The 13,609-nt window shown below is 34.9% G+C and overlaps 4 protein-coding genes across 4 annotated transcripts; 3 read left to right on the forward strand and 1 right to left on the reverse strand.

The window, feature by feature from the left end:
• Positions 1-472: 472 nt before the first annotated feature.
• On the forward strand, positions 473-2,783 carry LOC25487634 (bifunctional epoxide hydrolase 2). Its single transcript, XM_013609619.3, has 5 exons — positions 473-633; positions 718-932; positions 1,463-1,633; positions 1,825-2,060; positions 2,317-2,783. The coding sequence occupies exons 1-5, from the start codon at positions 564-566 to the stop codon at positions 2,564-2,566; spliced, it is 942 nt and encodes a 313-aa protein (XP_013465073.1). The 5' UTR covers positions 473-563; the 3' UTR covers positions 2,567-2,783.
• A 2,709-nt stretch (positions 2,784-5,492) lies between these two features.
• Positions 5,493-8,153, forward strand: LOC25487635 (bifunctional epoxide hydrolase 2). Its single transcript, XM_013609620.3, has 5 exons — positions 5,493-5,723; positions 5,805-6,019; positions 6,791-6,961; positions 7,139-7,374; positions 7,726-8,153. The coding sequence occupies exons 1-5, from the start codon at positions 5,654-5,656 to the stop codon at positions 7,973-7,975; spliced, it is 942 nt and encodes a 313-aa protein (XP_013465074.1). The 5' UTR covers positions 5,493-5,653; the 3' UTR covers positions 7,976-8,153.
• Positions 8,154-8,584: 431 nt separating this feature from the next.
• Positions 8,585-10,945, forward strand: LOC25487636 (probable L-type lectin-domain containing receptor kinase VII.2). Its single transcript, XM_013609621.3, has one exon. It carries the CDS (start codon positions 8,629-8,631, stop codon positions 10,696-10,698), a length of 2,070 nt encoding a protein of 689 aa, XP_013465075.1. The 5' UTR covers positions 8,585-8,628; the 3' UTR covers positions 10,699-10,945.
• A 75-nt stretch (positions 10,946-11,020) lies between these two features.
• On the reverse strand, positions 11,021-13,300 carry LOC25487637 (expansin-A16). Its single transcript, XM_013609622.3, has 3 exons — positions 12,794-13,300; positions 12,013-12,331; positions 11,021-11,549 (listed from the first exon to the last, which is right to left on the reverse strand). The coding sequence occupies exons 1-3, from the start codon at positions 12,927-12,929 to the stop codon at positions 11,246-11,248; spliced, it is 759 nt and encodes a 252-aa protein (XP_013465076.1). The 5' UTR covers positions 12,930-13,300; the 3' UTR covers positions 11,021-11,245.
• Between the last annotated feature and the right edge of the window lie 309 nt (positions 13,301-13,609).

Consider the following 13,609-nt stretch of genomic DNA (forward strand, 5'->3'; position numbering starts at 1 on the left):
AACACGATTTAAAATGACAACATAATGTAGGTTCATTCAAACTATCAGCGTCGGTAGAGTTTGTTTAACCTGTTGGTTGAAGAGTTGTTGCTTCAACCAAAATGTTTAATTAAACTTTACCAACACTTTTGAATAAAACCAAATTATGTTATCAATTTGCGGTATTTTTATCAATTTTCTTACAATGTTACACGCGGTTAACCGAGTGTCGCAGATGTAAAGAAAATTGGATGTTCATTTCATGAAACATTTTTGCTCAACAATTGCCATTGGAGAATCCAAATCAATTGGTAGTTTGCAATCTAACCCTATGACTAATGCTTTTTAACATAGTTCATGAAACTATACTTATCCAACTATGCCTAATATTTCACCATTGACCCCCCTTTTTTTACTTGTTAGAAAACAGCATCCGAATATTCATTTTAATCTGTCTGTATCTACACATGTAGTAAATGAGTTAGGTGCTTCATTTGTCTGTTTCCTTTGTTTTCTTTCTTCTTTTAGTCATATAACTCTATCACACAGTCACACACAAACACACACTTCACCATTCATCCAAGATGGAGAACATCCAGCACAGTCATGTAGAAGTGAAGGGACTAAAGCTCCATGTAGCTGAGATCGGAACTGGTATCAACTCTATCATATCATAAACTTTTCTTGGTTGATTTGTTTCTAAACTCTGAAGTACAACAACATTTTTTATCTGTGCAGGTGAAAAGGTAGTGGTTTTCTTGCATGGATTCCCAGAAATATGGTATACTTGGAGATACCAAATGATTGCTGTTGCAAATGCTGGATACCGTGCTATTGCCTTTGATTTTAGAGGCTATGGACTTTCAGATCATCCAGCAGAGCCGGAAAAAGCAACTATAATGGACCTTGTTGATGATGTCAAGGATCTTTTAGATACATTAGGTATCAGCAACGTAAGGACCAAGATATTCTATACAATCAATTTCTAACTAGTACAATATCTCTTGTATATAGTACTCTCGCACTATTCCAAATTATATGTCATTCTAACAATTTCACATAAATTAAGAAACGTAGTTGATTGTGTATAGAAAAGAGTAATTGTGAGTTGATTTACAAAAATATCTCTCATTAATATATTCATACAATTTTATGTTCACAGACAATTTTAAATTTAATCACCAAAAAATTTCTTTTTCCAAATAATTACATATTACAAGTTGTGTTTAAGTATTAAAGGTCTAGTTTACAAGATTACACTTTAACCACTTAAATGTTCCTTGTGCCTACGTCTCACCAGCTGGAGCGACCTTCCCATTTATTACTCCCTCCGTCCCTAATAAATGCACTTAGTAATTTGTATAGGGGCTTATATTTTGAGAAGAAAAGATAAAGAACAAGACACTTTGGACTTGGAGTTTAGACTAAGATGAGAAACTTGTCTAACAGTTTTTGGATGTGAAATTTCAATTACTTCTATCAGGCTATCCTTATTGGTAAGGACTTTGGTGCCATCCCAGCATATCTTGTAGCTGCTGTCCATCCAGAAAAAGTAGCTTCTGTCATAACTTTAGGCGTTCCTTTCATACTTCCCGGTCCTTCTGCTGTCCAAAACCATCTTCTTCCAAAAGGCTTCTACATCACTAGGTGGCAGGTGCAAATTCTCTTCCATAATCATATTTATCTTCTATATACTTCCTCTAGACTTAAATATAAACAAAAAAAGTATATGTATCTGATTCGCATTTGAACCGGATGGACATATTCAAGGATGTACTTTTTTTGCTTGTATTTAAGTTCGGAGTAGTTTATGAAAATGATAAACTATTGAGTAAATTAATTCAGGAGCCTGGTAGAGCAGAAACAGATTTTGGCCGATTTGATGTTAAGTCAGTAATAAGGAACATATATACACTCTTTTCTAAAAGTGAGGTGCCGGTAGCAGGTGATGATCAAGAAATAATGGACTTGTTTAACCCATCTACTCCCCTCCCACCATGGTTCTCTGAGGAAGACTTGACAGCTTATGCATCACAATATGAAAAATCTGGCTTCAGATTTGCACTGCAGGTTCCATACAGGTAATCAAAATCTCAAAATTCAACTTAAAATGCTCTTTAATAAATGGAATGTTCAGTATTCCTACACTTTTTAGAGATACATTAAGGAACTATAGAGATACCCCTTCACATATTTAGGGACCAAAATTACCGCTTACTCATGGCATTTTCTTCGTATTTTTGTATTCAGTCTATTTTTTCCAATGCTCTAAAATAGTCTCTAACTTTAGCGGCATGCTTGTATGAATTTAGAAAACCCTGTTTATGATCCACACAGGTCTCTCACAGTGGAAAGTGGCCTAATTGATCCTAAAGTAAATGTTCCTGCACTGCTGATAATGGGTGAGAAAGACTATTGTTTCAACTTTCCTGGCATGGAAGACTACATTCGAGGTGGGGTTGCGAAAAATTTTGTGCCAAAATTGGAAACTATATATATTCCAGAAGGAAGCCATTTTGTGCATGAACAATTCCCAGAGCAAGTGAACAAGCTCATCATTGAATTCCTTGATAAACAAAGCATTTGATTTGACTGTGGTAGTTGAGGCTAAGAGTCTCATGCTTAATGTTGTGTATGACAAATAATTCCCTTGTCTGGTGTGGTGTGAATGTGATTTCTATTCCAATAAGTAATTAGAGCAAGAACTATGTAGGATTTATTCTACAATCATTAACATAGTCTACTATGAGATATTTTTTATCTGGTAAATGTTAGTATCGTTAGTATTATGTTGTAGATGCGAACCAAACTCTCTTCCTCCTTATCACTATGCTATTTAACCATCTCACTCAAATCAATGTACCAATCTTATAGCTCCCAATCTAAAATGAAACAAAAATGATTTTGATAATAATGTTTCACCAAAGTGGCCAAGAAAGATGAAAGAAGGTGGCAGTCTAAAAGTTTCTACTTCTTTGTCTAAGGATTAACCAAATGAGTTTTGTAGAGGAGAAGAGGAACACGATAGCAGTGGTCTATAGCGTCTTGGCAAGTTTACTGAATCATTGCAAGTAATAAAGGTAAAATATCAGTTTTTTTTTTATAAAGGCACAATAAAGCAATAAAAGTCGAGAGAATGCCTGAACTGTATACAAACAGAGAGTACACATGAGAAACTCTAAGGAAAGGTAAGCCTAGATTATCCCTTAGGAGCCAAGAAACTTCAAGCTTTTAACTAAAGCTTTTCAGATTCCAAAGAACTAGCAGAAAAAGACCAAATATCAAAACAATCCTATCTATCCCACCAAGATAGATTCAGCAACCAACCAAAATAACAGAAAATATGAACAAAACTGTCAACATGACAGTCGGTGTCACAAATATTTAGGATTGTTTTTTACCACATCCTTTTGTGAACGAGTATGTATCTGCTCACTACTTGTGCTTGGAACCCCTTTATCATTTAGCTTATTAGCAGGTAAAACATCAGGTTGTCAGACACAAGAACCTCAAAATTAATGTTAATTCTCTAACCAAATTACCTAATTGAATGGAAAAAGGATGTGACTGAATTGTTGATTGTAAACTGTAACAAATGTGCAAGAAGGAAGTTTTAAAATATTAATAGTGTTACCGATGAATGTCGATTGATTTCATGCATCAATAACTTTGGTCTCAAGCATTCATAGATAAACTTCCATCTCCGACTAAGAACCATAAATCATCCAATCAGTTGTCAATAAATTTCATTACAAACACAGATTAAAAAAAAATATTGAGGAGAATTTATTCAAATAATCATAAATTCAATCAAAACATAAAGGTTTCATCAAATCTACTCACTCCCAAGAATGAGAGTTCAGCTACTCATATTAATGAACATATGCTACATAGTGAATATAGAGTTACACATGATTAACAATTTATGGAAGATCAACGCCTATTTCCAAGGTTGAATCTCCACTTTTTTTGTCTCCAATGTGCTATGGATGTTTTCTCAAGGTCAGGATTATGCAAGAATCTAGAGGAGTACTGTGTTAAAAATCCTTTAAATATTGTCTGGAAAAACAAAGTGTCGCATTGTGTGCAAGTTACATTGCAATGCAACGCAGGTCTTGTACACTGGTTGAACACTCAGGCCTTGCAATGTGTTGCATTGCAAGATTCGACATAAAAGTGTTTCCAACATAACTAGATTGCAATGCCAGATGATGCCCTCACAATGCGAATCCTTTTGACAAATGTTAAGAGTTTTGCATAATCCACAATTTATTTGAATTGACACTATATTAAACACTAAACTTACATAATTAAACTAAATACAAAACTAAAAGATTTTACAGTTGAAGCTAATGAAGAACTATCCGTGGTTTATGGTCTACAGTGTCCAGGCGGAGGTTCCAGGTCGCATTGTGTCCAGTCTAGCAATATCTGCACTGGAAGTTGAGCTAGGCTTCACAGACAAATTATTTATTTTTACTACTACGCAAAAGAAAATTAAAATGGTGATTCTCCCATTAAATATTACATTTATTAAATATACTTATCTACCATAGACTCTTACAATGTGGTGAAGCAAAGTTTGGATTCCGACCGAAAGAAATACTCAAATTTAGTACGTAGTGCCCCATGTTTGGGTTGACCTTCCGTCTTTCGCGGCATTACCCACTCCTTCCATCCACGAGTGCATTGCTTCCTTAGAATGCACCTCCATGCCAATAGTTGTTTTGGTTGGGAGGGCTATAAACATGGAACATGGGTAAAAATGTCAAATTTTCAAGTTCTACTTAACTTTAATTGTTTCTAACACCTCTACGATCTTTGTGGACCTCAATAGACATGAGAAAGATTCGACTAACTCATATCCAGTTGTTTCTATATTCGTTTAACCTTCAACCTACTGAGGAGAATTCAACTGACCCTAATTCCAACTACTTGCCGATCTCGGCTAAGAAATTATTTATTTTTAGGTGTACATATATTAATATACTCATCCAACCACGTTTTAATCTCTCACCATTGACCCTTTATTTTACAGAATAGCATCTAAATATTTAATTAAGGGTTAATTAAGTTTTTGGACCCTATAAATATCTGCAGTTTTGTTATGTTGCAAAATATCTTCTATGCAGATTTTAATTTATCTGTAAAAATATCAGAAAATATTGAAGATAACAAAATCTGCAGTTTTCTGATATTTTCTGATAACTAGATTGCAATATTTTCTGATATTTATAAATATATTGACCATGAAATCTGCAGTTTTGTTATGTTGCAAAATATCTTCTATGCAGATTTTTAGACCCTTTATATTTTCCTATAAATATCTGCAAAATTTTGTAGGGACTAAAAAGTGTTTCCAATATTTTCTGATATAGGGACTAAAAATAAAATTGCAGATATTTGTAGGGACTAAAAACTTAATTAACCCTAATTAATTTGTTTGCAAAACAGCATCTAAATATTCTATTAAATTTGCTTGCAAAACAGCATCTAAATACTCTATTCAATTTATTTGCAAAACAGCATCTAAATACTAAATTTAATCTGTCTGCATCTGCACATGAAGGAAATGAGTTAGGTGCTTCATTTGTCTTATACCTTTGTTGAACTTTTCTCTTTTAGCCATTATAACTCCCTCACACACACTCACACACTTCATCTAGCATCAAAGATGGATAACATCCAACACAGTCATGTAGAAGTGAAGGGACTGAAGCTCCATGTAGCTGAGATTGGAACTGGTATACCAACACCCTTATATCAGAAAATATTCATGATTGATTCGTTTCGAAAGTATTATAACAAAAAATTTGTTTGTGTAGGTGAAAAAGCAGTGGTTTTCATACATGGATTCCCAGAAATATGGTATACATGGCGATACCAAATGATTGCTGTTGCAAATGCTGGATACCGTGCTATAGCCTTTGATTCTAGAGGCTATGGACTCTCTGATCATCCAGCAGAACCAGAAAAATCAACCATAATGGACCTTGTTGATGAAGTCAAGGATCTCTTAGATACATTAGGTATCAACAAGGTAAAGAACTAAAGATCAAGATTTTCTTTACAGTCAATTTCTACCTACTATAGTATCTCCTGTATAAATTTTTAATATGCATGAAATTTTATCACCAAAATTTCTCTACATACTTCAGCTTAGATATAAGCAGAACACAGACCCTAATAGTCAGTAAAGAGAGCAAGATAGAAAACAGAAACTAAAAATTGGTCTATGGACAAAGCTTACCTTCGGGATCATAGCGGTTTTTTTTATGAAAAATATTAGTAATGAGTTGTTGGAAACTCTGTAGCACCAATACGTATGATCAAAGGTGTGTCTGGTGTCCGACACATTTGATTAGTGTCAGACCCAACACATGTTGACATGTCGGTATGTCAGTGTTTCGTGGGATAGAAATGCTAGAGGGGGAAGTAGAATCTACGACCATTATCTCTTAACACTTATGTTTCTTCCTCCAAACAACCCTATCACTCCCAAAATTATAGGTGTTGTTTTTCACTAGAATCGGCATGAAAGTTGAGATTTCAGAGGAAGTTATGTCAAAGGCAATTTTAAGTGCTTATTGTCATTTTGTATTGAAAATAGCTCCTACAGCGCCTATGATCTATAATAGTATAGGTAATTTTTTTCGTTTATGTCTTGTACAATTTTGGCTTTGTTGAATGTAAAATTCGTGTCATAGAAGAAAAAAGTGTGAGGAAAAGGCAAAGAATAAGACTCTTTTGATTAAGGCGAAAGCGTTGTCTGATAGTTTTTTGGATGTGCAATTTTAATTGCTTGTATCAGGCTTTCCTTATTGGTAAGGACTCTGGTGCCATTGTAGCAAATCTTGTACCTGCTGTCTATCCAGAAAAAGTGGCTTCTCTCATAACTTTAGGCATTCCTTTCATGAATCCTGGTCCTTCTGCAATCCAGAACCATCTTCTCCCAAAAGGTTTCTACATTACTAGGTGGCAGGTGCACATTCTCTCCCATAATCATTTATTTCTTCTTCTATACTCTTTCTAGACTTAACATAAACAAAAAAGTACATATATCTGGTCAAAATTTGAACCAAATACACGTACTTTTCTTATAAATATCAAGTTTGGAGTAGTTTATAACAATAATGAACTGTTGAGTAAACTAATTCAGGAGCCTGGGAGAGCAGAAGCAGATTTCGGCCGCTTTGATGTCAAATCAGTTATAAGGAACATCTATATACTCTTTTCTAAAACTGAGGTGCCAGTAGCAAGTGATGATCAAGAAATAATGGACTTGTTTAACCCATCTACTCCCCTCCCACCATGGTTCTCTGAGGAAGACTTAACAGCTTATGCATCACTGTATGAAAAATCTGGCTTCAGATTTGCATTGCAGGTTCCATACAGGTAATCAAAGTCTCAAAATTCAACTTAAAATGCTCTTTAACAAATGGAATGTTCAATATTCTTACACTTCTAGATTTGAACCTTGCGAAAAGAAAAACGTAGTTGGGAGGAGAGAGTCCCCTAAAGGTGGTTTTAGTCGGTTTAGTCCTCAAATGTTTTACATTTGTTAGTTTAGCAATCAAATGAGTATTTTATTAGTCAGTTCCTTCCATCAAATTATTAACAGAATATACACTCAATGATTTATTTGTAATTTCGATACATAAAGGGATTGATTATAGCGACACTGCCTCACACATTGAGAGTGCATGTTTATATGAAATTAGAAAACATTGTTTATGATCCACACAGGTCTCTCACAGTGGAAAGTGGCCTAATTGATCCTAAAGTAAATGTTCCTGCACTGCTGATAATGGGTGAGAAAGACTACTGTTTCAACTTTCCCGGCATGGAAGACTACATCCGAAGTGGGGTGGTGAAAAATTTTGTGCCAGACTTAGAAATCATTTATATTCCAGAAGGAAGTCATTTTGTGCACGAACAATTCCCAGATGAAGTGAACAAGCTCATCATTGACTTCCTTGACAAACAAAGTATCTGATTGTGATTGTGGTTGTAGAGGCTAATTAAGAGTCCCATGCTTAATGTTGTGTGCTGGTGTGGTGTGAGTGTGTGATTTCTATTCTATGCATTGTACCTCCCATTCCAATAAGTAATTTCAGCAACAACTCTGTAGGATTTTATTCTACAATCATAAATAAAATTTCCCCGATATTTTTTTTAAAAAAAAAAGTTCAACGAAGAGTTTCATATTTTTATAAACGCTTGATAAGTTTCTTTATCCATCTCAATGAATGAAAGAGAATCTGTTAATCTAGTGTTCGGCCGAACGAAAAATAAAATTTGAAGATTCAAATCACTTGTTTGTTGAAACAATAAATGAGAAACAAAAGTCTTCCCTCGTGACATGTTTTTTTCCAATTTGCATTGAAACCTATCAAGTAGTACAAACAAAACGTGTTGTGTTTGAATTGAAGGGTTGACCTATAAAGTCAAGTGTACATACATCATTCTTCATTTTTCAAACAAGTATATACTTTAGCATTTTTTACAAACCACTCATTTCCTTTTCCTAGCATCTAATTAATTTAGTTCACTCATGTAACATCACTATTAAATTTATATCTTATTATATTTAATATTAAATAAACTCAATTTGTCAACTGTTTCTCATTCATTCTTAGTTCTTTGCCAATGCCTCAACTTAAGCTACTTTTCACTCTTCTTTACACTTTAACCATTTTGAGTTATGTTTCCACTACTGAATTTGTCTATAATACAAACTTCAACTCCAAAAACATTATCCTATATGGAAATGCAACCATTAACAAATCCATTCTCACTCTGACTAATGACACTTCTACTTCCTTCTCAATAGCTCGTGCTTTTTACCCTAAAAAAATACCTACAAAACCATCAAACTCTTCCACTCTTCTCCCATTTGCTACTTCCTTCATTTTCTCTGTCTCCCCCATCAAAAACTTTATCACAGGACATGGCTTTGCCTTCATATTCACACCTTCAAGTGGTCTAAATGGAACAACATCAACCGAGTATATCGGTTTTTTAAATCTTACAAATCAAGGTAATCCTAACGACCATGTTTTTGGAGTCGAATTCGATATAGTTAGAAACGAAGAATTCAATGATACTGATGATAATCATGTTGGTATCGACGTAAACTCTCTAACATCCGTATCTTCACATGAGGCTGGCTATTGGGGTGGGAAACATGACAAGAAGTTTAATGTGTTGAACATGAACAGTGGAGAAAATTATCAAGTATGGATTGAGTTTATGCACTCTCAGATAAACGTTACGATGGCTCGGGCAGGACAAAAGAGGCCACGTGTGCCTCTTATCAGCATGAATCTTAACCTTTCTGGAGTTCTTAGGGATGAAACTTATGTTGGATTCTGTGCAGCCACGGGGAAGAAAAGAGATAGTGTTAAGATTCTTGCTTGGAGCTTTAGTAATACAAATTTTTCAATTGGTGATGCTTTAGTAACACACAACTTGCCTTCATTTGTCCCTCATAAAGGATGGTTTTTCGGAGCAAAGGCTATAGATGTAGGAATAACCAGTGTTGTCTGTGTCTTAATCATTGGTTGTGCAGTGTTATTCATTCGCCATATGAGAAACAAAGGAGAAGAAGAAATTGAAGATTGGGAATTAGAGTATTGGCCACATAGGATTAGTTTCCAAGAGATTCATGCAGCAACAGGAGGATTCTCTGAAGAGAATGCGGTTGCTGTAGGAGGGAACAAAAGTATATATAAAGGGATTTTGCAAGGCGTTGAAGTCGCTGTCAAGATAATCCCTCAAGAGAGAGAAGGGATGAGAGAGTTTTTGGCCGAGGTTTCAAGCCTAGGAAGACTGAAACATAGAAATTTAGTAGGATTCAGAGGTTGGTGCAAGGAAGAAAAGGGAAACTTGATTCTAGTTTATGACTTCATGACTAATGGAAGTTTAGACAAATGGATCTTTGAGTGTGAAGAAGGAAAGATGCTAACATGGGAAGAGAGGATTCAAGTTTTGAAAAATGTAGCCACAGGGATTCTATACCTGCATGAAGGTTGGGAAGTCAAGGTTTTGCATAGGGATATCAAAGCAAGCAATGTTCTACTTGACAAGGATATGAATGCTAGATTGGGGGATTTTGGTTTGGCTCTCATGCATGAGCATCACGGACAAGTGGCCAGCACAACAAAAGTACTCGGAACATTAGGATACATTGCTCCAGAAGTGATTCGAACAGGAAGAGCATCAACTATGTCTGATGTGTTTGGGTTTGGAATATTGGTGTTGGAAGTGATTTGCGGCCGAAGACCTATTGATGAACATAAGCCAGGGCTAATCGAATGGATGGAGTCCCTAATGGTGCTTGATCAACTTCACAGTGCTGTTGATGAAAGGTTGAAGGCTAAGGGAGGATACACCATTGAGGAAGCTGAGAGATTGCTTCATTTGGGTTTACAGTGTTCAAATTCAGACCCTAGTGTTAGACCAGTAATGAGACAGGTTGTGAAAATGTTAGAGGGAGAAATGGAAAGCATTGAATCTGATGAAGAAAATACAGAGAAAAGTTTACTTGGAAGAATAAAATCAGCTGCAATGTGGTCTAGAACTGAAAGTACACTTCCATATAGAGATCACCCTACTTTTGAAGAAATTAGAATGTTCAGTTATAATTCTAAGACATCTACAAGTGGCTCAAGTTCAATTTTACCGTCGGATTCAGATATCATTCGGGAAGGCCGGTAATGTTGTAGGTCATTGGTTGCTGCAGATTTTAGGTTATCCATCATGTGGCAATGAATGAAGAATATTCAAGGAATAGCTTATTTGGATATGATTTGTGTACACTACCAAATCATGGAAGTTGCTATCCAATGAGTTAATTGTTTTCTACTATAATTTTTTACATATTTCATAGAATATTGTATTTATAAAGGCCAAAATTCTGTGCAAAATTACACATGGTGATCAGAGGATGTATGTAATTTAAACATAGAAAAGATAAATAATATTGTTGTAGATTTGTATATGTCCATACCTTTATTTAAAAATGTGAAGATGCATCATGTCAAAGGAAATTAGGAGGCATTATTCAACTAGAGTTCAGAATTTAGATAAAATTAAGTTTATCTGCTGGCTTTGTAAGCTCAGGCAATCTAAAACATCATTACAGCATTAAAATTGAACATGTCAAAATAAAAGTGCTATGAAGGGTCCAAAATCACAGTTAGAAGTTCAAAATTCGAGTCACTAAAACTTATCGCTTACCATCAAAATTCTGAATCCTTTCATCCTAGAATTGTTTTCCTTCAAATGTTTGTCCAAATTGCCAATTTGCAGGAGCTACATTGTAAGATGTGATTGTTTTTCCACTTGTGATGGTAACCTCAAAGGATAAAGGTTGTTTTTGAAGGTTCACATTGCAATGCCAGTTTTGTCCCCAATTCCTTGCCATTGGTATCCAGCCAGTTTTTGTTCCCTTCACTTTCACAGCAACCACTTCACCATCCAACCCTACATTGGTAATAAGAACTTGATAAAAATTATAACTTCCACTCATTGTGAATTTCAAGCCACCAGTTCTTTTGCATTTAACCCTGCACAAAAAAGAACTCCTTGTATAAGCCAGATGCCTAAGCCTAAGCATTAAAAAAAGACTTAGGCCCTGTTTGGATAAAGGAAATAGCTTTATTAAGCACTTATAACATATGCACTTATAGTTTTAAATTGGTAGCCCCAATATAAAGAATTTTGATGTCTCCTTAACAACATTCCAACCGTATAGGTCGCATTTTGCTGCTATATAAAGGTTCGCGGCATAACCACAACTGTAACCGCAGTTTAAAATATTTTTATCATATAAGTACTTATTATAAGCTATTTCTATAACGTAAAATAAAATAGAGTCAAATTGTTTTCATAAGCTATAAGTTGTTTTATAAACTAACCCAGAGAACTTACGGAAATAAGATAAAAATGGCTTATGGATATCTGATAAGTTGTTTCTATAAACTCTCTAATAGTCAATCAATATGTCTCATGAAAACATTTTAGTTTTACCTCCTATATTGAATTGGAACTATATCAGATTTTCTCTTGGCAATTTCAGCGAATGCAGCTTCTGACATCTCAAAATGCTCACTTGGAAAGTTGCACCATCCACCATAATCAGATGAAAGTCCATAGTTTGGAGCACAGAAATCTGTAACAGTAACAACGACAGAAGGACTTCCAATCAAGCACCATAAAATGTGATCAACACATCTAATCTCATAACAGGCACCACAAGTACTCCCTTTGTTGAACAAAATTGTGCTTAACCCAGTACTATATTTCCCATAATCAACCTTGTGAATGTCTCCATAACCACAAGCTCCTTCTGTAATCAATTCACAACCACATTGTCAAAACTAAAACTGGAGAGTCCCGGAACCCAACTTACTTAAACTTTTGTGCAAAAATATTAGGCCAGATGGACAAACCCATAGCCCGTAATTTTACATGGACTAGTTGTAAAACACAAGCGCTATGAAGCACGGACACTTTTCGGATTAACCGTCTCCAGTGTTGGACACGTGTTGTATCCAACACCAATATGACACCGACACATATAATCACACTGAATTATGTGATTTTCTCAAATAACTGTCAGCATGACAATGTCGTGTCTAGTGTATGTGTCCGTATCCGTGCTTTATTTACAGCACAAGCCTAAAACGACTTGGGTTTTTTATCCGGCCCACAGTAGTTGGGCTTGGCTAAATAATATGTAGACTAATATCAAATGGGCCGAGCCGATTTTACTCATTTACGTAGTTCATTTGACAGCTCTAAAAATTACCTGTAATGAGAGACCCATCTTTATCTTGGATGTATGTTGCAGTTGCAGACTTCCACTCTTCATCTCTGTAAGAAGAAACCTTGATGCATGCTTGTAGTAAAACCAGGTAGAGAAATATAGATTGTAGAACACCCATTTGAAACAAAAAGTTGTTTTTTTCTTCTTTCTAATGGAAACAATAAACACTAAACAAGGGAGAAAAAAACCCTTCTTTTTATAACTGAAAATGATGTATATTTCATTGATAAAGTAAAAGATAGAAGCTTTGACATTTTGAACCCATGTTTTTTGCTTTCTAACCAGGATTCAAGGTTCTACTTTGTAACTTAGTTTGCCTTTGTAACCCTTCTTTTTTTAGGCGGGAATGGAGGGCACAGGCTTGTAGTTGTAGGGCACTTTTTGAGAAAGAATTATTTGATGATTTGTTTGGTAGTGACTGGCAGAGGCAGTCAGTCACAGAAGACTGACTCCTCAATGTGAAAACTTGACTGCTAAAACTGTTTCTTCATTAATAATACTACTGTCTCATCATAAATTTTCATTTGTAATATTAATCTTTATTAATGATCTGTGACTTTAAATTACCAGAACAACATTTGTTTAATTTTTTAAACAATGATTTCATTTACAATTTATAAAGTTTTTATGATTAAAAAAGATTTGTTTGATAATTGTCTTTTTCACACAAGTTTATAGTTTATTTTAGGGAAAATTACACTCACCTCCCCTGAGGTCTATTAATATGACACAAACACCCCCTCTAGTTTTAAAACATACATTAACCTCCCTTAAGTTTTAATCAAATATACAAACACA

The sequence above is a fragment of the Medicago truncatula genome, chromosome 2, assembly GCF_003473485.1.
Source record: "Medicago truncatula cultivar Jemalong A17 chromosome 2, MtrunA17r5.0-ANR, whole genome shotgun sequence".
NCBI lineage: Eukaryota > Viridiplantae > Streptophyta > Magnoliopsida > Fabales > Fabaceae > Medicago > Medicago truncatula.